Source organism: Neomonachus schauinslandi, chromosome 5 (assembly GCF_002201575.2).
Source record: "Neomonachus schauinslandi chromosome 5, ASM220157v2, whole genome shotgun sequence".
Classification (NCBI taxonomy): Eukaryota; Metazoa; Chordata; class Mammalia; order Carnivora; family Phocidae; genus Neomonachus; species Neomonachus schauinslandi.
In genome coordinates, this window is record NC_058407.1 from 45,495,190 (window position 1) to 45,521,332 (window position 26,143).

Sequence of the window (26,143 nt, forward strand, 5' to 3'; positions counted from 1 at the left end):
TACAACCATAATACTGTCACCAAATTTTTAATAAAATATAATCACAGCTGAAGTCTTTTTAAGCACATTTTTTCTTATTTGTTGATTTTATACTAACTTGTAAATGCATTATCCTAGTCATGATACAAGTAAATATTAAAAATTCAGTCTCCTTACAGCTCATTGCTCTCCTTGTATGACTTCAGGTACATGGGCTCAAGTTTGCTCTGAAGAGTGGTTGACAGATGAGAGAACAAAGGTTATTTGGGACATTTCAGTGAAGTTTTCTGAAGCTTTGGGTAAGAAGTGTTGGATTTGTTGGATTTGAGGCACTGGGCAATGTTAAGTCATGGTGGATCTTTAAGTAAGGATTGGCATAACCAAAGCTGGCCAGAGGAAGACAGAATTGACCAACGTGCAAAGGTAAAGCCAGCGGGACAGGGGGAAGAGTGAGGAGAAAACTGCTGTGGTCCGAATGGGACTTCCCTAATGGGAATCCACCACAAAGGATGATCAACATCCCTCAGGTGGGACAATGACTCTTGGCCATGGAAGAGGAGATGACACTTGAGAAGAGCCTGAAGGAAGAATTTTTACACGTGGAGATGGGAAAGCAGCCAGTCCAGCCAGAGAGATGGGTAAGAGCAGAAGTATTGAGGCAGGAGAGCAGGAACATGTTAGGGAAATGGGGTGCCATCCTATTTACCTGAAGAACAGAAATTTGAAGGGCAAGTATGGAAACATGAGGTCAAAATGTAAAATCACAGAGTTTTACAGCCAAGTAGAGCATCAGCTCTGAATGAATCTAATACTTCAATTTGCTAATGGAGACACTAGCGATAAAGAGATATTAAATGGCAAGTAGAAGCCAAGTGGAACTGTCTCCGGGATTCCTGTTGTTGGAGCACAGCTGCACAGGATTTGAGCTGACTGTGGGGACCAATGGTAGGTCAGATCTCAGATTTGGTGCTTTCCAGTGCTTGGGTGTTGCTGGGGCTTTCTGAACAGGGAAGTGACGTGATCATTATGAAGTTTAGGAAGGTCAATTAGGCAGCAGTGTACGTGAGAGATGAGAGCGAGGGAAGGAGAGTGATTAGGAGGCTGAGTAGTGTGCCAAACGCAGATAATAGGCTTTATTAGCCCCATTTCACAGATAAGGAAACTGAGCTTTGGACTGTGGCCAAACTCAGGCCTGGCGGATTCCAAAACGTGTGCATTTTAAGGCTGCAAGGGTGGCGCACTCACCTGGCTTACGGTGGGAGGAGGGGCTAGTGGGCAGAGGCTGATGCTGCAGAGTGGTCTGGGAAGACTGAGGGCTGAGAAAAGATCCCTTGGATTTGGCAGTAAGAGGTCAGCGGCGGTGTGTTGAGGAGAGAGTGATTTCAATTGAATGATGGGAGTTGTAGGCTGATGGCAGGAGGAATGAAAGAGTGAGGGGGTGGTAATGGAATGGCAGCAGGGAATACAGCCTCCTCTTTCAAGAATTCTGGCAGTTGAGAGGAAGGAGAAAGAAGAGCAACAGTTTGGGGAAATTGCGGAACAGAGCGGGGAAGCCTTCATTCCACCCCCAGAAAACATTTGTACAACATACATGTGTGCCGGGTACTATGCTAGGTAGTGGGGGACACGATGATAAATAGATGAAGGAGGGAGAAATAGAGGATGTCCTGGTAACAGCTATCTCTAAATGGAACTCCCTTTATCAGGTGACCAAATTTAATACATAAAATGATACCAATCTTTTAGATTTCAAACTTCGAGAAGACAATGAATGGATATGTCCTCCCATAGAACCTTGCATAGCGTACTCTCATTAAAAGTTCACTGAAGGAATAAACCATGGGCCCCAGGGGAGGAAAGGGAAATCCAAAATAAGGGGCAGCTTTGCAAAGAGGTGGGAGATAACGCCTTTTGAGACATGAGTCCTTGCAGCCATTCAGATGCTGTCTGGGTTCTCTGTCTTCCAAGCTCTCTCATTTCCAGTCACTGTTGCTTCATGTTCAGCAAATCTGAGAATTTCCTTCCATGTGCTTTCCTGCTCTGCTGCCCCTGCTGATGGGCTTCTATAGGACACGCCCAGCCATATGGTGAAATGCCCCCCATCCTTTAAAAGCAGGGCAAACCCAACCCTCTCTGGCAAGTATTTGCAACCCCAGGTGGAGTGAATGGTGTCCTTCTCTCCACAGGACTTCATACTGACCTCTAGCAATAATCACAGCTAACCTTGCCTTCTATTTACTACCCGTCAGGCACTGTTGTACGTGCTTTGCAAATAATATCCCTCATGAACAACCCTATGAGAAACGTTCTGTTTTACAGATGGGGAAACTGAAGCCAGAGAGGAGTTAAATAATTTGCCCAAGGTAATAAGTGCACACCAGGATTCCAACAGAGAGTGATTGATTCCAGAATGAGGCTCTTCACTACTATACTGCTTTGGCTTACTTGTCTGTCTTCCTTAACTAAACAGTGAACTCCAGAGAGAGGAGGCTGTTGCTTGATTCATCTTTGTTTCTTGGGCTCAGTCTAGATAGTAAGTGCCAAGTAAATGTTAGATGAATAATTTAAAGAATTAATAAATGTGCGCACTTAGGTCTGACCAGCTCCCCACTGTGAACAGAAATTGGAAGAGTTTACTGTGCATGAGAGGAGGACAGAGGGAAAAGCTTGCCTTCTGCTTCTTGGATCCCCATCTAATGCAGGGAAAATGCACAGGTCCATACAACACAATTACCACTTCTTCTTTTCAGGTTATGATCGAGGGTGCAAATAAATAAGTTCGTAATTATGCTTCAGAGAAAATGAAGTCAGTATGCCCAGTAAAACTATAAGCTAGTAAAGTAGAAGGTACACTTTGGAGACCAGAACACAGCTGCAGAGACCCTTGCCACACAGATCTTTGTACTATATTCCTATGAGAAGTTTCCTAGTAATGGTAGGTCAGATCTCAGAGGTGGATCCTGCCCCCTAGGGGTAACCCTGTTCAGACCTCCTGCAATAGGAGGTACTTAGAGGTCCCTGGCATCATGCTGGACGTTACCGTTGCAGAACGTATAGAGGAGAATCCAGCCAGTGCTTAGACTGAAATGGGGAAGTTTGTCTAGAATGTTCTTTCCCTCTCCTTCTGGCCAACGCAAACTCGTCCTCCAAGATTCCAGATTAAATGTCAATGGAAGTCTTCCCTGGCCACCAAGACTAGACAGGTTCTCTTGTAGTGCACTTCCATTCTCCATCAGAGTCTTTGCATAATTCTAATAACATAAATTTAACATAAATTTAAGCAGTTACTTAATGTCTGTCTCCCCTGCAAAGGCCATACTGCTATGCTCTTAGCATCCAGAACAGAGTCGGCAATAGATAAGCATGAATTTTGTGAAAGAATTAATGCATATGCAGGAACATGATGTTAACACTACTGAGGATTTGCTCCCCAGCCATAGATTGAATTCTTTTTTTTTTTTTTTAAGATTTATTTATTTATTTGAGAGAGTGAGAATGAGAGAGAGTACATGAGAGGGGGGAGGGCCAGAGGGAGAAGCAGGCTTCTCACCGAGCAGGGAGCCCGAAGCGGGACCCGATCCCGGGACTCCAGGATCATGACCTGAGCCGAAGGCAGTTGCTCAACCAACTGAGCCACCCAGGCGCCCGATTGAATTCTTATTCCTAAGTGTTGTCCTCTTTTCTAGACCTTATGACAGTTAGCAACAAAGTGAAATAGACTTATTTGTATTTTTAAACACTTAACAGCCAAGAACTTTTAAAATGTTAGGGAGTTAAAATGTTTATTGACTGCGGCTTCCTGAAAAGAGGAGAAAAACATGAGAAAAAGTAAGTCAAATGAGATTGAGTAATTTTAAAGACAGGCTAGAAGAGCGGTTTTATTTTCTAGTTTCCTTTGGAATTATTCTGTAACAACAGTTCCTGTAGAACCCTGAAGCTTGGCTAGCTCCGACCCCACAGAGAGATCCTTTGAAAAGATCCACTTATTTTATAAGACACAGTGAGTCTGACACGAAATGTACACTTTCGTATCTAAGAACCCTAGCAAAGGAGATTAGTAGCCAAAAAAGCAATTAAGTTTACAGTAGGGTAACAGATACCATATCTAGTACAACAGCTTGGGGAAGGAAGTAAAGCAAAGGTCATATCAACAAGAAAAAAGTAACATTAAATAGCAGATTTTTTTTTTTTTTAAGAAACAAAATCCCATATTCCAAAATCTTTCCTTCTCATCTAATAACTACATGTGTTTGGCTGTTTGGAAAAAACAAGAGACGAGGACGTGGCATTACTGAAGCTGGTAACTGGCCCAAACCCTGGTGAACCAGGCTGTGAAATTCAAGCATCTGGAGCGTCGGGTTCCTGATCAGCTTTTTCAGTTTGATCTCAGATCCCACTCCAGTAGATGCAGGATTGTAGAATCCCAAGCTGGCTGTGTCTGTGTGCTTTAGAGGCACAGTGGCTTAGGGTTCGAACAAACACATCCAACTACCCCAACTTAAATAATTTAACAACGCCAATGCAGAGGTCCTGGAAAAACCAACCATGTTTTAGGACTAGGTAATAATCGGGCCCTTTCACATCAAGGTAAAGGTGTCCCCACAAAAGAACGGGGCTCTGTGACACAGATACCAATTATAAATCACCCCTTGGTGATTCTGTTTAGTTACATAGCATTGTAGATCCCAGGATTTACAATGGTTGTGCAGCCCATGAAACTATCTCTAGCCAGAGTTCCTCTTCTGTGTCAGTATCCTATTTTGAACTAACAATGCTCTCAGATGAGCCGAAAAGATGTATTTAGCTCCCACCATTACAATTTCTGATCCTCTTTACTTTAGCTCTTTTGAAATAACATGAAAGCTTTGGCTTGCTAATTACTTTTATCCAGCCCATAGAAAAATTAGTTTATCTTCCTGATCAAAGCAAATTAGGCAGATCATGGCTGATTAGAATGCAACAGTAAAATCGCCATACTTTCCCTTCCAGTCCCCTTTCTCTCAGAAATAGGGCCTGTGTCAAATATGTAGGTATTTCCCACGGCCAGGCCGGACTCTGTTTCCAACAGGGACTGTGGCTTGGACAATGGTTCTTACACAGACACTAAAGTTCTTTAGTTCAGTCATTGTGTTCGAGAAGAACTAGTAACCCCTTAGCTAGCATTTGATGAAACATCTAGATTTACATATTTCCTTAATTGCATTTTTTGGAATGTGAGTGAGATTTATCTGACCAGAGTTAAATGCCTCTTTTATTCCCCTACCCAAGGCAAAATTCAACTCCATGCTCTTAAAAAAAAAAAAAAAAAGTGAGGTGGGAGGATGTATGGAATCTTACTTAATTCCAATCTGAATAAATTTGAAGGTTTCAATAAAGTGGGACGAGGGAGTTACATTATCAAACACAGGAAAGATACACCTTTATCTTCCAAAGAGGAAATGTCAATTGCCAAAGCTTTCGCTTATTCAGCTCAATCGAAAAGGCTATTTTGATTTTAATAATGAATGTTATTCCTGGTTGCCAGATTCCCCAAATCAGTTGCTAAGAGCCTCCAAAACTGTTGTCCTTAATAATTTCTCGCAAAAATTTCTTTGTGACTGTAAAAACTTGAAAGTTAGGTTTACTCTTCCTTATTTATTTACTATAAATTAACAGTAAATCTTGTATTTAGCTCCATTTAAACCCCCCTCTGCAGCTGCCCATTTGAAAAATAAAATGGTTGCCTTCTTTCACTTCAGTGGGCACGATACAAAACACCCATTGAGCTTTCCCTTCACTGCAGCTGCCAGTGCCCAGCCGACTTTTAACAAACCAGCCAAGCGGAATCACAATGCAGCTGCAACATTTTATGGTATTTCTGTTGGTTCTCTTTTGAGACTGGAGGTGTTAATTAGGAATCAAAGAACACAACCCTGCCAGCTTTCTTTCACAAACCATACCCTGGTCACTGCAGTTTGCAGAAGAAAATAAATCTAATAAAGGGATAAAAATGTTGTTTGTCACACCAGTAAAGTGTACTTAAGACCCTTTGATCAAAAGCTTTTTATGTCGTCTTGTCAGATGGGCTGGAAATATTGTATTTTTCCCCTTTCTCTCCCTTCTTCGTGCAGACTTCTCTGATTTTGAATTTCAAGACCGTCTGGAAGAAAAAAATATAAGCATAGTCATATGCGGGATTATTACTTAGAGGTGAAAGCTGGTCTCATAGAGCAGAGTCATTTTGTTTCTTAGAAAATTGTTCCTATTCAACACAGAGTCCTGTTACGGGTTCACACAAAACTGGGCCTTCTATTAGCATATTTACCGTATTCTAACCACAGGTTCTCGCACTTACACTTTACATATACATCTGTCAATACTCTATTTGGGGTAGATTATTTGTTGCATAAATCTTTTTCAGTGTTATAAGAGGATTTTTTTTACATACACAGAATTGAGTATTCTCATAAGCGTAACATCCAGATATATATACACACACACATACAAACATATATATATATGTATAATGTTAATTTATCAAATAGTGTGTCATTTTTATATAGTTTTTATGCATCTCGAGTATCACGCATTCAGATGTAACAGCGTGAAGTCATTACCTTTAATCTTCAGTCAAAGTTAAAAGCTTATAGTAAGTTTATGAAGTTAGCACTGCTGGGAATTAGTCAAGCCTGCTAGCTCTCTCAGCAAGAGGTTTTGCTGCTAGATGCACAAATCATGCCAAAATCCATTAATCCTGCTTGAGAGAGGCAGAAAGGTCTGCTTGTTGATTTAATGTTAATGAAATGAATGGGCTCCTGAGGCTACCTACAGAGGCCCTCTAAACTGCAAAACAAATAAAGTCATTTTAAGTAATGCTCACTGCGGGAGAGTAAACAATGCTCCCAGATTTGCTGTACAAAATGGATGTGGGTGTGGATGCGTAGAAACCTCCCATTTTCTACAATCTCGCTACACCTGTCCTGGTGTACAATACACACAAATGTCAAGCTGACAGATTCATAGATAACTGGAGAGACCTCAGAGCATATGCTCACCACTCTGACTTTACAGATGTGAAAACTGAGGCCGGGAGGGTATGCATATCCTGCCAGAGATTCTACAGCTGATTAGCGGGGGAGCTAGACCTAGTTCAGTGGTTCTCAAAACCTGACCGCGCATTGAATTTGCCTTGGGGAGTAAAAAATCATTCTGATGCCTCACTTCTTCCCCCAGAGATTCTGATTGAGTTGGTTTGGTGAGGGATCTAGGCCTCAAGATGGTTAAGGTTAGGTTCCAAATGGAGCTCATGTGAAGACAATTTGAGAACCATGGACTAGACCTAACAGGGCACACTGCTCCTCTGTGCGTTGGGTCTGTTTTGTCCTGCTGCACCACAGTGTGAACTATTTCCCAGCTCCTAGGAGTATGCCAGGTGCCTTAGCATCCTATGGAGAGAGTAGATACATGTGTTTAGAGATTTTCAGGTTGTTTGCAAAATGAGTTTCCGTTTCTTCCACGTGTAAATGCAGAGATGTGCCCCCGCCGTGGGTGTGTAGTATGTGTGAGTGTGCGTGTAGACCCCTTGAAGGACGGACATCTACCTGTTGGGTGAGCCCACCCCACAGCTGAGATGGTCGCCAGGGTCTGTGCCATCTTGGCAGCCTGAGCTTGTGCTTCACTTTTCTCTCTGTCCTGCTGTGGACCTCACCTTTGGGTCTTACTTGACGCTTTTTTATTCTTTTCTTATTTGCCCCAGTCTCCTTTGGGTTGTGGCTTTTCTCGTACCCCCTTGCCACCTGGAGAACTGTGCTTTGCCTGAGGCAGATCCTTCTGACTCTTCATTTGCAATTGTTTGACTTTTGCTGCCTTCAGATTCAGTCTGGTTTGGTGATTGCTTAAACTGCTTGATAAAGCGAGGCTGATAGATCCCACTTGTCCAATCTAAGCTGCTGGGTAACACATAGTAGACGTCTGCCCGAGCGTTCCTTCAGTTTTGGCTTTAGTGCTGTAAAATAAATCAGCTTCCTACTTCAGTGATTCAGTGGGCACTCAAGAATTCCAGAATCATCCTTTCACATGTAGTAAGATATGAAAGTGTTCCTAGAGAGTTCCCTTGTCCTTTTCGGACCTGCTCTCTTGATTTCATTGGTCATGGGTGAAGCAGCTTGCCTCTTCTGCGGGGGGCTGTTGAGAATCTGTGAAGATGGTGACACAGGGCTCATCCAGCAGAATTAAAAGGCTGTCTGGTCCAATAACCGCCCACCCATCTCTCCTCTCTGCTGGGGATCACTGGCCCAGCAGCTCAAAGACAAGCCTGAGTGGTGCTTTGACCCTCTATTTAACTTTGAATCCCTTCCCCCTCACAGAGTCAAGTCATTGGTATCTATTATTCTCCAGGAAATAATTTCAGCCTCGTTGTCATCACTGACTGCAAAGATCCTTCCTGCAATTGCATTGAACTAACGGCTTCTTTTTCAAAGACAGCTACCGTAATTCCTCACGGAAATTCACCTCTTTTGAAGGTATTTTCAGATAGACATAAACCTATTCCTTATATGTTTTTTTTCCCCTAGTTATTTTTTTCTGCCGTTAATACATTTAAAAAATCAAACACATTTTTGTTGTGTTGAAAATGTAGTTTTCCTGGGTGTATCTCTGGCTCTGAGAAAAAGCTGGGTTCCCTATATCCTCTCTGCCCCCCGCTAAATCCATCATCTCTCACCTGCTGCTACAGTAAGTCAACTGCTGAGATTGGGCTTCTGAGAGCCCAAGAAGTGACCAAACTGATTGTTTCCTACATACTCAGGAAAAACCGTGGGGATGGGTGAGATGAAAATGAGAGGAGAAAAACAATTTCAGCCCAGGACCACAAACTGTGGGCCATTCATTGAACCCTGTCTGAAGAGTGGGCTTTTACCATTAGGCCACTGGCCCACAATCGGTGACAAAGCGTCTGCTCAGTCATCAGCCACCCTGAAGGTCTGTGCAGTGTCTACACAACGTTATGCACCCACGTGAAAATATGAGACTTCATTCAATACACAGAATCCTTTATCTATTTGATACCAAGGATCAAAGATGAAAGAATCTTTTAAACTTAAACAGGTGCTGGGTGATACACTATTCATGTGAAGCTGCTTCTTTTTGCTTCCCCTATTCTTTTACCTAAAGAATCTTGTTTAATGAAAATTATAAAGTTTTGGGGCAATGGATTTAACTATTTTGGGGAACAGCAATAAGAGGCAACACTGTATTTGCAAAGCATGGGTTTAGGGGCACCTGAATGGCTCAGTCAGTTAAGCGTCGGACTGTTGATTTCGGCTCAGGTCATGGTCTCAGTGTCCTAAAATCGAGCCCCGTGTCAGGCTCTGCACTCAGTGTGGAGTCTGCTTGAGATTCTCTCCCTCTCCCTCTGCCCCTCCCCCTGCTCATGCTCTCTCTCTCTAAATAAATACAATCTAAAAAAAAAAAAAAAGCATGGGTTTAGTGTTTTAACAACAACTTCATCAGCAACAGAGACAGTAGTCCCTAACATTTAATGTGCACTCCACACATGAGGCATTATGCAAAGTGCTTCACATGTATGATCTTACCAATCTTCACAACAATCCTGTGAGGGAGGTATCACGATTGTTGCCATTTTACACATGAGGAAACTGAGACACAGAGTAACTTGCCAAGGTTACTCAAGATAGGTCTGTGATCTTTGTCAAGCTGTTCTCACTTCCAAAGTAGGGATAATTATAACTTTTACTGTCTGTTATGAGGGGCAAATGAGAAATTGGGGGCAAAAAGCACTCTCTGAATTGTTTTTTCTCTCCTTCTTGGGAGTTCACAAACAATGCAGTCTGCCAAGTGTAGAGGGAAGGACCTCTCTGCTATCACAATATAAGATTATACCAGCTTGTCTCACTTTCTGTTACACATTTGATGGCCAGAAAAATGGGGCCCTGTATTTTAGATGTAGAAAAGTGCATTTCCCGTAGAGTTTAGGGAAACAGGAGAGTGCCGCCTAGTGACTCTCCCTGGAGCATGCCCTGGGACTGGCACGCAAGGACAGAGGGTGTTTTAAAATGTCGGTTTTAATGTTGTTTAGGTATGGTATGGCCCATAGATCAAGAGACAACTGTTAGTGAAAAGACAGTTTGTTACTCACAGTTCCCAAGAGTCGGGGGTACATCAGGCCATGCAGGGTCACATGGGCGAACACCAGAGTCAGGAAGAAGAAGGAGAGGGAGGAAAGCATGGGCATGAGCGTTCATTGTGGTTTCCATGTGAAGGAACAGACAGGGTAAGCAGGCTAGGAATTGGCTAGTTGGAATAATTTCAGCAGGCTCGGGGGTGCAGGGGCTGTCCAGAGTCGTCTGGTACCTGGCCCTGGGGTCATTAGAATAGGTAATATAGACCTAGAGTGTAAGAGCCTTGTAAGAGCCCAATAGAGCCCAATAATGAAGGCGGTGGGGGTGTGGGCCTTGGATCGGTTGGTTTGCATATGAAAGGCACACTTGCAGAGGAATTTTAGATAGCTCCAAGAGAGACCATCTCTCCTGGGTCAGCAAGTCCACAAGAGAGCAAAGGATCACAAAATGCAGAAAATGAAAAACATATTAATACACAGGGATTCTGAAAACAAAACAACGCAGGGTTTGTGTGTTCTGATCTCAATCCCAGGGAGAGTCTTCTTTGCTCCAAGAAAATCTGTAATTCAAGGGGTATACATAATCTAGTAATGAAAACAGACAAGCAGATCAGACAAGCAGACAAATATGGTGGTCAAGTGTGGTGAGTTCTATGACAGAGGTGGGCTCAGCATGATAAGGAACCATCAGAGACCGGTTTCTAGAGTGGTGGGTCACACAAGGCTTTCCGGAAGAGGTGGATGTTTGAACTGAGTATGGAAAGACTCATAGAAGTGAGCAAAATGAAAAAGAAGAAAGGGATTCCAAGCAGACACCAACACATGTGAACACCTGGAGGAAGGAAACATGGAAATTGTAGGTGGACTTGCATACAGCTGGAGTGAAGAGAGCAGGAGGGGCTAGTCTGTGGAGCTGGCCGCAGGGTTTGCAGGTGAGGAATGAAGCAAGAGAAGCTTACTTTGTGGGTCAGACTGAGAATTTAAACTTTATCATGAAAGCCCTAGGAAACCATTGAAGGACTGCATATAAGGGAGACATGGCCACAGTTGCATCTTAGACAAACTAGCATGATGGTAGGGAATGTGTGTGTCCTGAGGGTCTGTGGAAACCAAGACAGGAGGCTGCCACGGTGATCCAGGCAAAAATTGAGGAGACAGACTGAATTAATGCAGTTTCAGTGCTAGATGAGAAAGGGAGCACATTCAAGAGACACGAAGACAATCTAAATTTGGTCAAGTTAAGGTCACAAATGAAATTCAAATTATAATAAACACATGTTTAACTACTATGAACAGACATTTGGGAAATTATTTATTTATTCCTCAAACTAAATCTGATTGTTTCCTTCTGTTTTGCAGATTTTTAGGTGATACAGAGACACTTTATCTGTATCTACAATGGGCCAAAAAAAGACAATACAGTTAAAATTCAGGCACATATATTTACGTATATAGCACGCATAAGCAACAGGATTATTTGGCAACATCTAGAAAGATAACTGGGATTTTTAGAATTCACCTGAGTATCTGGCATTGGAACAAAAAAATGACAAGAAGGAACACTCAGCTGGAGTTCTCAGGAGAGCTGGGCTCCAACTCCATCTTTTCCAGCCATGTGCTTTTGGGAATGTCATTTACCTCTTAGGAGCATGAATTTCATCATCTGTGAAATGAAGGTGTTGGATTAGGTGACCTCCAAGGTGCTTCACATTCTAAATCCCATGGGTGGACACAGCGTCTGACTCATCAGAAACCTCGGCAACCTATCTAAGTGATTTTCATTCTGTTTACCTGGGCAATTAGGGTAATGCTCTAGCAATCATGATTAAATTTCAGTTTTGCACTCTGTAATGTGACCTTAGGTATACAGCTTAGTCCTGCTGGTGATTTGTGGATAAAAGATTATCTTTAGTTCTTTAAGGTAGAACCATACTCTACATGTAGTTAGCTACTAACACAAGCTGTGAATTGGTATTATCATTAACATCAATCTATCAAAATTAGCCTTTCCTTCCCCAATATACAATTAACTATGTTTTGAGGCGTTTCTACAGCTAAGGGAAAGGGTGCCTCAAATTACTACCCACTAGTCATTCGGGACCAGACGGTATCCACCTAACACTTGTCAGGATTATAAGACCGTGGGGAAGTGGACTCTACGCTGGATGACCAGCAGCTGTAAGGTGGAAGGTGCATACTCACTGTCAGTGAACCATGTTGCTCAAACTTCTGAGATCTTCAAATGAGATACGCTTACACCCTGGGAGAATCTGGTTTAAGGAGGATTTCCTTTTGTTACCCGAAGTGAAAAGAAGACTCAGTGAAAAAAGATCTTGAACTTCCTCCGTTGCCCTGAGCCCCAGAGTACGACAGCTGCCGAGGGAAGGGGCTGCTGTGAGTGCGGTTCTCCCACCGCAGGGAGAGTGATGTGGCTTCCCCAGGTTCAAATCAAAGACCTCAATTTCGGTGCACTTAGAGTTAATACTTTAATCCCAAAGACTCTTCTCTCTAAACTTCCCTTCATCTCGTAGTTTGAAGCCCTGGGGGACGTGTCTGAGATAAGGAAAATGCATGTTTCCAGTCTTCTGATACTATCTGGAAGCCAGGGATGGAGAAGGATCGAGAGACACAGGAGAAGTGTACATCTGTGTCAGGGGGCCTAGTAGAGGTCTCACTGTCTCTCAGTCCTGCCCGCACTGTTTCTTGGGTAGCAGATTTCCTTGCTTCGTCTTTCCACCTCTCTTGGCATTTTTTCCTAGGCTTTACTTTATGCGGCAGTTGACACTCCAATGGTCATAGAGTAGGTCTACCACCCAAACGTAGGCATGCCTTTCTGCTAAGGGTCCCTTCAGGGCAGGAAGTTTGAAGGGAAAATAAGGAAGAAGATGTCTTATTTCGGTCTTCACTAGAAGATGCCAAACTCATTCTAGAGATTCATTCAACAAACACTGTGAAATAAATATTTATTACCAAAGTCTCAATATATATACAAAAAATAGATGATCCTTCCACGGAAAATTTTATTTGTTTTTTATAACCAAATAATCTTCACTGTATATGTATACAAAAAGGGAAAGGTTATTTCGTGCTGATAGATTGAAAGACCAATTGATTATGTAACAGAGTTCCTTCAAGTAAGTGCCTCCCACGAAAATTAATAACCTGAAAACTTCAAGTGCCACGTGGTGTTTTGTGTGTTGAACCAATAAACTCATTAAAATAACATTGGGTAAACCCAAACACAACACAATGAAATTTCTAACACAGCCCACATTAACCAACCAACTTTAAAATAATATCTTTGTTATGTACTAAGGTTAAAAATTCAGCAAATTCTTTATATTTTTTCCACTTGAGATCATGTGTGGTTTTCTACTTCCCTGAGAAGTACACTTTTGCGGCTTTTTTGATCAAAGGCAGGTTATTTTTGCAAATAGACATCTTTTGTAGAGTCCCTGTTCTACTTCTTCAGAGTTTCAAGAAAAAAGAAGCACAAAAATATTTACCAGTTTTTTAGTGAAACATGAAAATTCTTAGGTTCTTTTCTTTTCTGAGTGTCGACTTTGGAAAGGAAGGAAAGGCACGAATGTAAGGTTAGCCATCACAGTGTGGTGTGTGTGTGAGGGAGAAAAGGAGGAGGAAGGAGGAAATAAAGGAATTTGGCTGCAGAATTGAGTAACAGTTTGAAACACTTGGCTTCCAGTTGTGAAAGATGAGCAACACTGGGGAAAAGGCTGGGCTAACAAGGGACCACTTGAAGAAAGCTTAATCTCAGCTTCCTCAGATGATGAGGAAGGTCAGCTCCGTGCACACGTTCCCGGCGGGAGGGGGGCTCCCTTTGCCAGGGCAATGGTCTTCGCATTTCAGCTTCTGAACTAAACTGAAGGTGCCTTCACACAGCCAGCTCCTCAGCCTCTCGCCTTGAAAGAGTTGGCTCTCCGTGGCCACGCCATGTCAATGTTATGTGTCATTTCCACAGAGCAAGTGGCAGAAAGGAAACCGTTTCTTACTGGTATGTTGGTGCCATGGGTGTTCGTGTGTGTGCAGGAAAGGAATTGCTTTCCTCCCCACCGACAACCACAGTCCTTGTTAGAAGACGAAACCAAGCTCCTTCTGAAGGCAAGGAGGATAAAATGAATGCAGAAAAAATGTGTATACCTCACAAATGAGACCCCTGAAAGTGACTGCTGCATAATTTTAACTTATTAATGTTAAGGGGTGCCTGGGTGGCTCAGTCTTTAAGCGTCTGCCTTTGGCTCAGGTCATGATCATCCCAGGGTCCTGGGATCGAGCCCCGCATCGGGCTCCCTGCTCCGCGGGAAGCCTGCTTCTCCCTCTCCCACTCCCCCTGCTTGTGTTCCCTCTCTCGCTGTGTCTCTCTCTGTCAAATAAATAAATAAAATCTTTTAAAAAAATTTATTAATGTTAAAACAAAACTGGAGTTGGGAGTGGTGTTTTAGGAGATTTTAGAGATTATATCCATACGTGTCCTACATTTTCTAAACATCAATTCTTACTTGATGAGGTGTTCTTTATACCGAATATAATTTATAATTAATTGGCTTGCTATTGGTTTTTCATATTGTTGACTTTGTAATACAATAAATGGTTAACACGCAAGAGATTTCCAGCAGCAAATGAAATGAAAGACTGATGAAATAGGATAGATAGTTTAGGAAGAGTTTTTCTTTGTTCAAAGGGGGGGACTCTTCTCTGATTTATCCAGATTTCTAATTTACACAGATGTCTGTATCACCGGCCTAATTGTTAAACCATGCACAGTTTACAGGTAGATTAGCAGACAAAACTTTGAAATAATTTCCATTCTGAATCAAATGATAGTATGGCAACCTTTATGACATCAATTCATCTTATCAGCTTTAAAGGTGAATACAAACTCAAAATTTGCCTATTAAGAAAGTTCATGTCTCTCTGAATTGAGGAATAGTTCTAAAGAATTCAGCTGCTTTATTTGACACATGGATCTGGTCATAGAAAAAAAAGAGTTTTATTCTTGACTTGGAAGTTATTAGTCAACTGATCACTCTTTAGGATACTTGGGCAGCTACCACAATTTATCTTTGACTTGGGGACAAGAAAAATTGTTTCTGTGGTAGTAAGAAAATGGATATATGAAAAGATATCTACTAAACTTAAAATATTGGCCCTTAGCTATATAATGTTATTCTCACTTTACTGAAAATTAAAAACTGCATTTCCCAATTAGTTGAAGAAATATTTCTGGTATTAGGGCTTCGTAAATTGTGTTCCTGAAAAAAAAAAATGTGCTGAAATATTTCAGCACCAGTTATAATTACTGTGAGGCATAACTATAAATTAGAAGGCTGGTTTTCTTGTATTTCTGGTAAACTGGCTCTGAAGATAATTTCAGAGAGGTCCCAAAACACGTTGAGCAATGTAAATATCCTTGAATAAGCAGACAGGCCTGCAAGTTTGGGATGATGATAGTATCTGTGTCACAGGGTGTTTGTGGGGCCTATGAATGAGTCAAGGACTTAGCATAATGCCTAGTACTCAGGGGGAACAATACAAATGTCAGCTGTTATTACAATAAAATGATTTAGATATGTAAATTATGGTGTGTTTGTTAAAATAAGCAACTCATTGCATCCTTTAAGCTGAATACAATTTAATTGTATTTGAAGTGGGGCTGGGCCATACATAGCTGCAGAGAGCCTTGCCTGGTTCGGTTACATGCAGACGGGCCTCTTTTAGCCACTGGGATTTCAGCAGCTGGCTCCGCCAACTCTATTCACTCCCACACCGTCAATGTTTACTGAACATCCCTTAAGTGTCAGGCACTGGGGTGGACACTTGTGTTATAAAGTGGAAAATTTCCTACCCTGGAGGAGCTCAAAGTCCAGTGAGGAGGATAAACCCTGAAGGAAAGAGAGCTCATCATCACATCCTGGAGTGTTATTCCACTTGACCTTAAAAGGAAGACCGTTTCATGGACATGGTCAGTTCCTCTGCGTCCTCTCAAAGCAAATTTCTGCTTCTCCAATCCCAGACTTAAACACTGAGAACAGGGGTAATAAACATTTGAAGGTATGAGGAAGGAGTTCAGCTTGTGAAGCATCTTTTAAACAGTTCTTCTCCTATGGCGGACACCCTGTTAACAGTCTTTTAGTATTACCACTAGATAATGTAATTCCATCACGTGAAATCAAATGGCTAACGTTGTTCTACCTACCAGTTTCAAATAAGGCATTTCCATTGGGCTTGATCAATGTAATAAAAAACATTCACTGGGAGAGGCAGGAGAACATGCCGGGGATTCCAAGAATGGGCCTGCCTCTTAACCTCTAGAGAACAAAATTAATTTTGAATTATGAAATTTTTATGAAAAAATTCCACCCTATAGCCTATGAAGTATCTCCCTTTTCCATAGAAAAGGAGTTTCCTGGGTGAAACTGAGTGTTGTAGTTGGCATCTATAATGAGTGGATAAAAATGTGGATTGAAGCTGAAAGATACGGGAATATAAAAGTTGCAGGAGGTTAGAACTCATGGATACATTTAACACGTGAAATTCTGCTAAGAGACATCAAAAATAGCAACAGGACTAGATAATCAGCTTGTTTTCTTTGGTATGTAATATATCAGTTGTGGCTCTGATGCAAGTCTGATTCATCTTTGTGCTATAAAATGAGACTCTGTAAAGGAAAACATTGCAACAGGAGTGAAGAGGTTGAATCTCATAGGAAGGAACCTGCCTTCTCATGAAGAATTCAATTTGCCAGAAATATCCACTTGTGGGGTGTTTATGAGGAAATGTACCATTTAGCATTATTCTAAATTTATATAAATAACTGAACAAAAACAAAAAATTACTCCACAGAACTGCTCAATGCAGAGCTCACTACTGTTTTTCATTTCTATCATATGGCATTATGATTTGGATTAATTGGAAACATACTTCAATCTATAGCTAAAATGACTTACATGTATGAGTTTAATAGAAAAAACATAAAAAATGGTTTACTAAGGTCAGTAGTTATTAGGTATCAGTTATAAAACTACAAATATTCTGCAATGTCTTTAATTATATGACAGCTTTTTGGGGTTAATCGCTTACATGGATACTATTTCTATGCCTTTGACAGATGCCTTGGAAATTAAAAAAAAATCAAACAGTTCAGTTAAAAAATTTAACTATGAGAAATCATAGACCAAAACTTAGTGTTTTTGAACTTCTTCAAACACATCCAAGTGGGAATGGTTCCATTATCAAAATACATTTTATTTAACTACAAATGGGTTCTTCTTTTTAATTCCAATCTTCTAATTCATTTGTGATTGTTATCAAAGCTCCTTTACTTTGAAGATTTTATTTATTTATTCATAAGAGACAGAGAGAGAGAGAGAGAGAGAGAGAGAGGGGCAGGTTCCCCACTGAGCGGGGAGCCCGATGCGGGACTCAATCCCAGGACCCTGGGATCATGACCTGAGCCGAAGGCAGACGCTTAACCATCTGAGCCACCCAGGCACCCTAAAGCTCCTTTACTTTGAAGAAAACGCATAAGGACAAGAAAAGATTGAAGATCTGATTGAAGATCATATTTCTTATATGTAAAACTTCATTCTTGTCACACAAACTCTGTCATGCACATGTTGATCATAGTCAATAAAATATTTACTTTAAATCTATGCCACAAAATTGTTTGAATCAGAACCACTGCTTAAAAAAAAAAAAAATCACTTGGAATAATTTAGTCAATGAGTTTCAGTAATTGCCCCCATAACAAAAACACTACTAAAACAACCCTGGGAATCCTGGAGAAAAAGAAAGAACTTCTTTAAAATGAAGAAAAGTCATTGACATCATTCTATTTTCAATGAATTTTGAGAGCAATCTGTGGAGCAAACTGCATACATTCAGCAATTGATCTAAATTTTAAGACTGTTATAACAGCTAAAGGCTTTTGTAACCATTTCTAAACTACAAACATTTTCCTTGATTTAAAATACTTTTCTTTGCTTGCAGGGAAGCAGAAATATATTAAACCATTTCAAAGAAGATTCTAAAAATATTCTTTAATTTTGAAACTGCATCTTAAATGCTTAAAACATATGTATGACACCAGGGCCATACTTAATTAGTTATAATTGAGGGTTTTGATCAGTTTTTATTAATACCAGTTTTGCTAACTATGTGTAAAATTAAATTTTGTTATAAAGTTACATATGGAAAAGTAAGCAAGCTACACAAAAATTAAAAAAAAATTCATTCTCCTGGTTCCTTTGGTTCATGAATTTGCTTGTGGATGAAATGTTTATGTCTTCAAGCAACAGCAGGGAAAAACTCAGTGTTCATTTAAAAATAAAATGGCTGTTCTAGATCAATAAAGAAAAGTATATTTTCTTTCTTTTTTTTTTTTATTAAAAGATTTTATTTATTTATTTGAGAGAGAGAGTGAGAGAAAGAGCACAAGAGGGGGGAGCGGGAGAGGGAGAAGCAGACTCCCCGCCGAGCAGGGAGCCCGATGCGGGACTCGATCCCAGGACTCCAGGATCATGACCTGAGCCGAAGGCAGTCGCTTAACCAACTGAGCCACCCAGGCGCCCCAAGAAAAGTATATTTTCTATACTAAAACTATATTAGGATGTTCATAAGGATTTAGTTTTTCTATCTGGATGAAAGGCATATCTAAGTAGCATAGGGGAAATTATTTTTAAGACCCAATTAGCAAAAAATGTCCACATTTCATGCATTAAAATAATTTACCTAGAATAAGATTATCTGCTAGAGCTACTTTATTTCTGACAGATCATTACTGGTAGATTGAGATGTATTAAACATTGCAAACAATTACTGCCTGCTTTTATGTCTCAACTTTAGTGTTTTCCTTATTTTAATGCAGAGGGAGCTTTATTAGCCTATTTATTATTTTGTGAAATCAGAGCCCAAAACAACTGGAAGAGAGAGAGAGAGAAGGAGAAGATTAAGATTGAGATTTTCCAGTGTTTCCACCATGTTCAGTGGTCCAATTACAGATCTACTGGGGAATGCAGTTCAGTAAGAAAAGAGAATTAATATTAATGTTTAGACTGGCTTAAGATTCAGCTTTTCTGGGGGAACAAAGATTATAAAACTGCACATAAATAGCTCCTGCCTTATATGAAGAGGTTCAGGAAACCTTCTTTACCTATCAGTCTGACTAGCCAGCTATCAGATGATGGCAAGTCCATTTGCCAAATGTGTCCAGCGGCAACTTGCCATCATCAATCTGTTTGAAGAAAATTAAATGCTTGTTCTTTTGTGGGTAGGGGAGGAAGATGAAGAGATAATATTTGACTCAAATAAATGGTGATAACCTACTACAAACAATAAAAGATAGTAGTCTGCCTTTTTACCCACGTCAGTCCTTGGCAGAGTTTGATGTTCTCCCCAAAGTTTAATTACGACTGGGCCCCAGCAGTATGGGGCTATAATTTCGTGGTCTCTTTCAAGAGCAAAGGGAAGTTATTTCTTAAAATAAGGAAACCTGTACATTTATTTGAATATGAGTAAATAAAAATTTCTCTTTTAGGTTAGGAGTGCACAAGTGAAGGCAGAAATGGTCAGATAATTTTAGGTGTAACCAAAAGAGGGCACCATCTACCCTTAATGTCTGCACAGAGTTCCTGTGGTTGTAAAAACAAAACCCAAAAAACTCCAAGCCCCTCAACCCCTCAAACTCCACCCCCACCCCCAAGAAAGGGCATCCCGTGGCTCCTGACATTTTGTACTCTATAAGGAGACCAAATTCTGAAACTGCACCTTATGAGGAACATCGGTTTGGTTATTTACTTCAGGACTGATTTCTACGTTCAGCAACTCATGGTGCCTGACATGTTGGCCACGAGAAGCAAGTATTTAACATTCACTGCGACACTTTTCAGACACTTCGAGATTAAGATTTTATAGGGCACTGAGAAAATTTCCCCTTAGGCCAGAGTAAGGCTGTCATCAAACAGCACGACAAAAAGATGACAATTAACTTCCTAATGCTATCTTAACTCCGAGGGGTTATCTATAATGATAGATAGATAAGGAACAGTGGCAGTAAGATCTCCTCACACAGGGAGGACACAGTTAAATGCATTTGAGGTATGTGGGAAATAATCTGAAACAGCATTTGATGCCAACTTTTAGCAACAGAAGCCTAACAAATGTTCATTCTTTCAAGTGGGGAAAAAAAAGCATCCTGACACTACTCATAAATTTATTTTCTGTATTCTTAAACATGTCTTATGACAAGTGCATGATTAAAATTATCAGTGTTTGGGGGGATTGCACACCGCCCTTGTATCCAATCAATTTCTTCAGGGTGAGGGGGAAGAATAGTTCCAGGCTCTTAAGTGCAGTTACCAAACTGCTCTCAAAAATTCACTATACAGAAGACCACATGATTCTTGAAACAATGAGTTTAGCATTTAAACCAGAGGCTGGGGATGAGCATGTATGTCACTTTGTAGTACAGACAGCTGTTGAGGAAGAAGAAATGTGAATTCTTAGAGAATGGTCATTTCCACCACTGGAAACAAATCACTACCACACGCAATGAGTGTAGTTGGAGGAAAACCTGGTGGGGAAATAAATAATTTTATAATCTTTTCAAGTAAAGAAAAGCACCCAAAATAGTTTTATGGTAGATGAGAAGGGGACTGCCATCTAACACTAAAATCTAGCAGGATGGTGCCCTCTGAATTTCAACGCAATATTAAAGCAAATAAAATTTTTTTTTTTTGTCTTTCTCATTCTGTCTCTAGAAAAAGAATCACTATCTAGTGGAAGGCATTGTGCAAGCCTCTCCATGTTTCTTTTCTCCAGAAAACAACTAAACAGAGGAGAGAACGAGTTCACACAAACATCCCAACTCGCTCCTGCCAAGGTACATCAGAGAAGCCGAAATTGGGATTGCGTGGGCTTGGGGTGGGCTCACGGCTGTGGCTCGAATTAAAACCTAAACGTGTCACCTTGTGACCACCTCGTGACCCCTTTTTCAGAGTGGCTCTGACCCTGGTCTCTCTCTGCCCGAAGGAACCGAGCCGCAGACACTCTATGGGTTTGGGGAAGTAGTCGCCTTGGTCCCCGAGAATCGGGTTCCTCCTGGGTCACCTCATCCACCCAACCACCTGTTATCCTTCGGGCCTCGGTTTTCCAGAGACAAAATTATGAAATGAGCCGCAGCCTCGTCTTCGCGGTTGGGGCTTTGGAGGCTGTGGTGGGGGAGGAGGATCCCCGAGGGATGACAGAGAGCTTCGGGTCTCCTCCGGGTAGTCGGCGTCGCTGTTTACCAGCCCCACCGCCTTCAGCCCACTTCCCTTTTCCTCCCCGGGAGGAGGACATGGTTAAAGATTACACCGTGGCCGCGGACACTTCAAAGGGCGGCTCGGGCAGCCAAAGGTAAAGATAACGTTCTGGCAGCTCTAATCAGGGTTTGCGGTTGCTACATTTTAATCACTTCATTAAAAGAAAGAAAGAAAGAAAGAAATCAAGAAAAGAAGAAAAGAAAAAGGTTACATCACACGTCCGTGCAAGGGGTGCAGAGTAAGTTCCTTTGGGGCTGGGCAAGTTGGAGTTCTCTTTCGGGGAAACTTTTTATAGCCCGTGTCTTCGTGGAACGCGGCCTGACGCGGAGGGGAGGTTGGGGCAGGGATCAATTGGGCAGCCCGCCCTTAGGCTCCAGGCTCAGGGGTGCAAATGCCCACACTGCAAGCAAATGCCTACAACCGGGAGCCCCGCGACCAGCCTAGAGCTGCACTGGGAAGCTGCGACGCACTAGCGCTTTCTGGGGCTTGCATTTGAAGCCGTTTCTCTGCGGGCCCGAAAAGTGCGCTTGTGCCCACCCTGAGACACGTGCATTTCTCTGGGGCCCAAACACGTCTGTCCAAGATGCCCTCTGCAAACTCGCCCGGTCCCTTCCAGACCCCCGGGCTGGTCTCCCCCGACTTGCCCCCTTCCCGGAGCCGAGCGGCGCGCACTTACAGGTAGGAGGTGAAGACGCTGAGGTTGGCGGGCAGCTCCGAGAGCCCCAGGTCCGAGCAGTCCACCCTGAGCAGCATCCTGCCGTCGGGCTCGCACTGACAGTGCGCGGGGCACCCCCGCAGCAGCGCGCCGGGCCTCGGCGAACCGCCCACGGCCGCCAGCTGCAGCAGGACCGGCAAGGACAGGAGCACGCCGACCGGGGAGGTGTCCATGGTGCCCGGGCAGGGGGCCTGGAGCGAGCCGCGGTCGGAGGGCAGCGTCCGGGGTGCCGCGGGCCTCGGCCGCTTAGCGCTCGCCTGCAGCGCTGGGCGCCGCGCTCCTGCCCCACGGCGGGGGCACCGAGGATAAGCGCCGCGGGGCCGGGTCGTGCCCGTTGCCGCCACGCGGGCCTCCGGAGCGGCCCTGGCTGCAGCCGCCGCAGGGGCAGAGAGCGTTGCTGCTGCAGGCCGCCTGCTCGGTGTGGAGCAGCATCTCCGCTCGCACGCTTGTTTTTTAAAGCGCTCCAGCCCGAATTGCGCGCCCAGTGACGTCAGCGCAGCCCGGCTTCCCAGGCACCCCCCGCCCGGCCGCACTTTCCCTCCTCCGGCCCCCTCCCTCCTTTCCCGATCGCCGGCTGGGAGGCGGCTGGCGGCGAGAGGTGCAGGCTAGCTCTCGGCGCTCGGGCTGGGCCGCCGCCGGGCGGATTCCGGCGCTCAGCACCGTGTGAGGGCCGGGCGACCCCCCACCCTCATTCCCCTGTGCGTCGTGGCGACCCAGAGCCGAGAGCCGAAAGGGACCTGCCTGAGGGACACACACGGCTGCGCAGAGACCGAAGGATGCAGCACGCTTCCTCCATGCCCCCTTTAAATAATGGATGGAATACATGGAGTGATTAAAAAAAAAAAAAAAAGACTAAAATTCAATCCAGAAAAAGTTATCAGGGTAAGGAGGCAGGCATTCCCGGGCGAACGATGGGTGGCCTTTTTGATCCATACCTCACAGCACACCGTATAGCTCGCTTTTGCCTTCAAATCAAAGTGCCGGGTTAATGGCTAAATGAATACGGCTCGTGAGCAAGTACTGCAATTCTGCCTTCCTAACTTTTGGGGCGAGAAGTCGAAGTGGCTATTTTTTTGAAGTGTTTCAGGATCCCCTGGAAAGTCACCTTTAGTAGAACAATACCGGACGGACAGACAGATGGCTGTTTGCTTTTGTTCAGGGAGGGGCCTTTTCTTGCCAAGTGCCCCTAGGGTGCTCTAGTGCAGCCCCCCCACCCCCGTCCCCCCAGGCAAGAGGCACGGGGCTCTGGGAGAACCTTTGCCGAGTACCAGTGCAGAATGTGTCTTCTCACACACTTCAGCAAGTGCCCTAGGGTGAAACTAGGGGAGAAAGGAGGAGAAGGACTTAGGGCTTTCTTGGAGAGACAGCCTCAGTGGGAACAAGTCAAACGTCTCCAGACCCGAGACAGAGTGGCTGAAAGAGGTGACAGCCCAAGCCTGTCACATCAACTCACAAAAATGCACAATTTTCTCTCTGGGGTACAATGCCTCCTTGTTTCATGAAGGTGGAGAACCCTTTTGGCTCTCAAGGCCTCTCTTAGTCTTCTTCCACTTAGCCTTTCCCACCGAATTTCCCGTATAAACTTCAGAATTTTACAATTGGGAAGTTGTTTTTCTTTTTTGTTAGATGTATTTACCCTCCTTCGGTGAAGGAGTGATCCCCACACCTGGCTGATCACCTGCTTTTATGGGCTTTTATGATTAATATAGGTACCCAGGGCTAAATGGGCTTTTATGATTAATATAGGTACCTGGACCTAAATGAGTGTTCTGAACATGTCCTTTTCTTGGGTGAATCCCATCATTTGCAAGTTTGTGATTCTCTGGATTAGATGGAGGGGTAGAGTGGCTAAGAATTAGAAACTCCATCCTCCTTGTTTTGCAAATAAAGGAACTGTGTGGCCCAGAGATACTGGAAAATTTGACAGAGGCTGCTGAAAACTCTGAGTTAAGCCTGGTTTCTGGACATTAGTGCAGTGCCCGGTTCTGGACTGTTTCTTCACTTATCCCTATGCACACCACATCCCCTACCATCACTTTGCTCATTCCCACATTATTGTTTCTCCCAGCCATTCCTTCCACATGTATAGAATGCCTACTAATTGCCTATTTTCATTCCCACTTTTTTTCTTTCCCGCAGATTACTTATTTTGTAAGTGCAACTCAAGATTTATTCTTTTTATGAAACCTCCCATGACCGCAGTCTGCATTAATCATCAAGCAACCACTATTTGTAGAACAACGATGATCATGATGCAGCAGCAACCTGAGGGGAAGTTAGCTATCGGCATGGAGCTTGCAGTCTGAAGGGGAATCCCACGGAAGACGAGTCTCACTGAACAGTATGTTGTAAATACCACAAAATTTAGTTCTGAGGTTTTCTTGAAAGCATATTTGTTTTGTTTTGCCAACTTTATTGTGACAACTTTGGAGGCAGGGACTAGGCCATTTGTCTTATCTTTACCTCTAGGACTGAAGCTCACAGTAGTGACCCCAACCTAACAAATATTTACTGACTGATTTATCAACACAGGCATCCAAATATGGTTGTGTCCACCTCCTGCCTAAAAACTTTTGGCAATACTTTCTTGACTTCAGGGTTGTTGAAAAGAGCATAACACTTTAGTTGTAGAATGAATCAGGCAGAACCAGATTTGAATGTAGGTTCTGCCAGTTTCAGGCAATTTGATCAGAGGCGCAGAATGAGCCCACCTGTCTCAGCTACCTTCTCTGTAAAAGGCGGGTAATTATTCACCTACGTTGTTCTAAATGTGAAAATGTCTGGAACTCGGCCTAGAGCAGAATAGATTTTCAAACCTGTGTTAGTGCCTTTCCTCCTCTTTTCAGGATTTAAAGCTTGTTAATAAGTTCATGTAGAGTAGAGGGATTTCTGATTCAGTTAAATGGGGGTAGACAGCTGTGTTGAATGAGGCCAGGTATATCGAGCATCTGTTATCTATCTGTCTATCTGTCTATCTATCTGTCTATCTATCTATCTATCTACCTGTCTGTCTGCATGCCAACGTTTCCCCTCTCTCCTTTTGGTGGGAACACTCCACCCTTCTTGGGAACCTTTAACTGATTCTGGAGGGGCTATCGTGTGGTTCTACCTCCCTGCCCCTGGGCAGGTATATGACCCAAGCAATGAAATCTGAATCTGTTTGAGGGATTGTCATAGACCCTGGGGTGAGAAGATCTTCTCTGGCTTCTTGAGTTTAAGGACAAGGAAAATTAGAGTCAGGGGTGCTGTTATTCTGCTGTAGAGGAAACTCACTGGACATTATTAGCATTAGTAAAGAGAGAAGCAAAATCCTAGGGTTATCTTTTAAACACCTGGATCTAAGACTATTTCTACCCATTGCCTCCAAATTGGTGAACCAATCAATTTTGTCTTGTTTTGTTTGAGGTAGTGAGTGAGGATTTAGTTGTGATCACTTATAGGCAAGAATGCTCAGTAAAAACCTGAAAGTGCAGGAAGTGTGGACATTTAAGAGTGACCAGATGAACCCCCAAGGTCTTGTAGACCTTAAAAGATAGAAATCATATAGGTTGAAAATAGGAATGATTTGGCTAATGGTAATTGTATTGCCTGAATGCATGTATCTTAGTCATTTTATCTGAACTAATAAAGATGAGAATATGGCAAATCAAATTCCTTGCACACTAAATAAAAAATTTCTAGTAAGGACATTGAGGAGTAGTCTGTTTTGTGGCAAATACCATTTAATTTATAAGATCAGTTTCTCAAATTGCATTATAATAAACATCAGCATCAACTCAGCTCTTTATACATTCATATTCTCACTGGGTCCTCTTAACAAGTTTAAGAGATAGGTATTATTCTTACCCCAATTTTAAGAATAGGAAATGCAAGCGGTTTTCCTAATGGAGACCAGCAAGTCAGTGATAGAACTAAAATTCTAACTTGAGTCTTAAGACTTTAAGTTCTTTTCCAAATCCCTTGAGAATTCTAAGCACTACCACTCCCACCCTCAAACACACACACACACACGCA

The 26,143-nt window shown here is 42.7% G+C and overlaps 1 protein-coding gene across 3 annotated transcripts in view; it reads right to left on the minus strand.

Moving 5' to 3' along the window:
- LGR5 (leucine rich repeat containing G protein-coupled receptor 5) overlaps positions 1–22,320 on the minus strand; it is a 126,091-nt gene extending 103,771 nt beyond the window's left edge. For all 3 annotated transcript variants that reach the window (XM_044914758.1, XM_044914757.1, XM_021678587.2), the window contains exon 1: positions 22,091–22,320. In XM_044914758.1, the coding sequence (XP_044770693.1) occupies positions 22,091–22,302 (212 nt within the window). In that variant the 5' untranslated portion in view covers positions 22,303–22,320. The remainder of the gene's footprint in view (positions 1–22,090) is intronic.
- Positions 22,321–26,143: the final 3,823 nt, after the last annotated feature.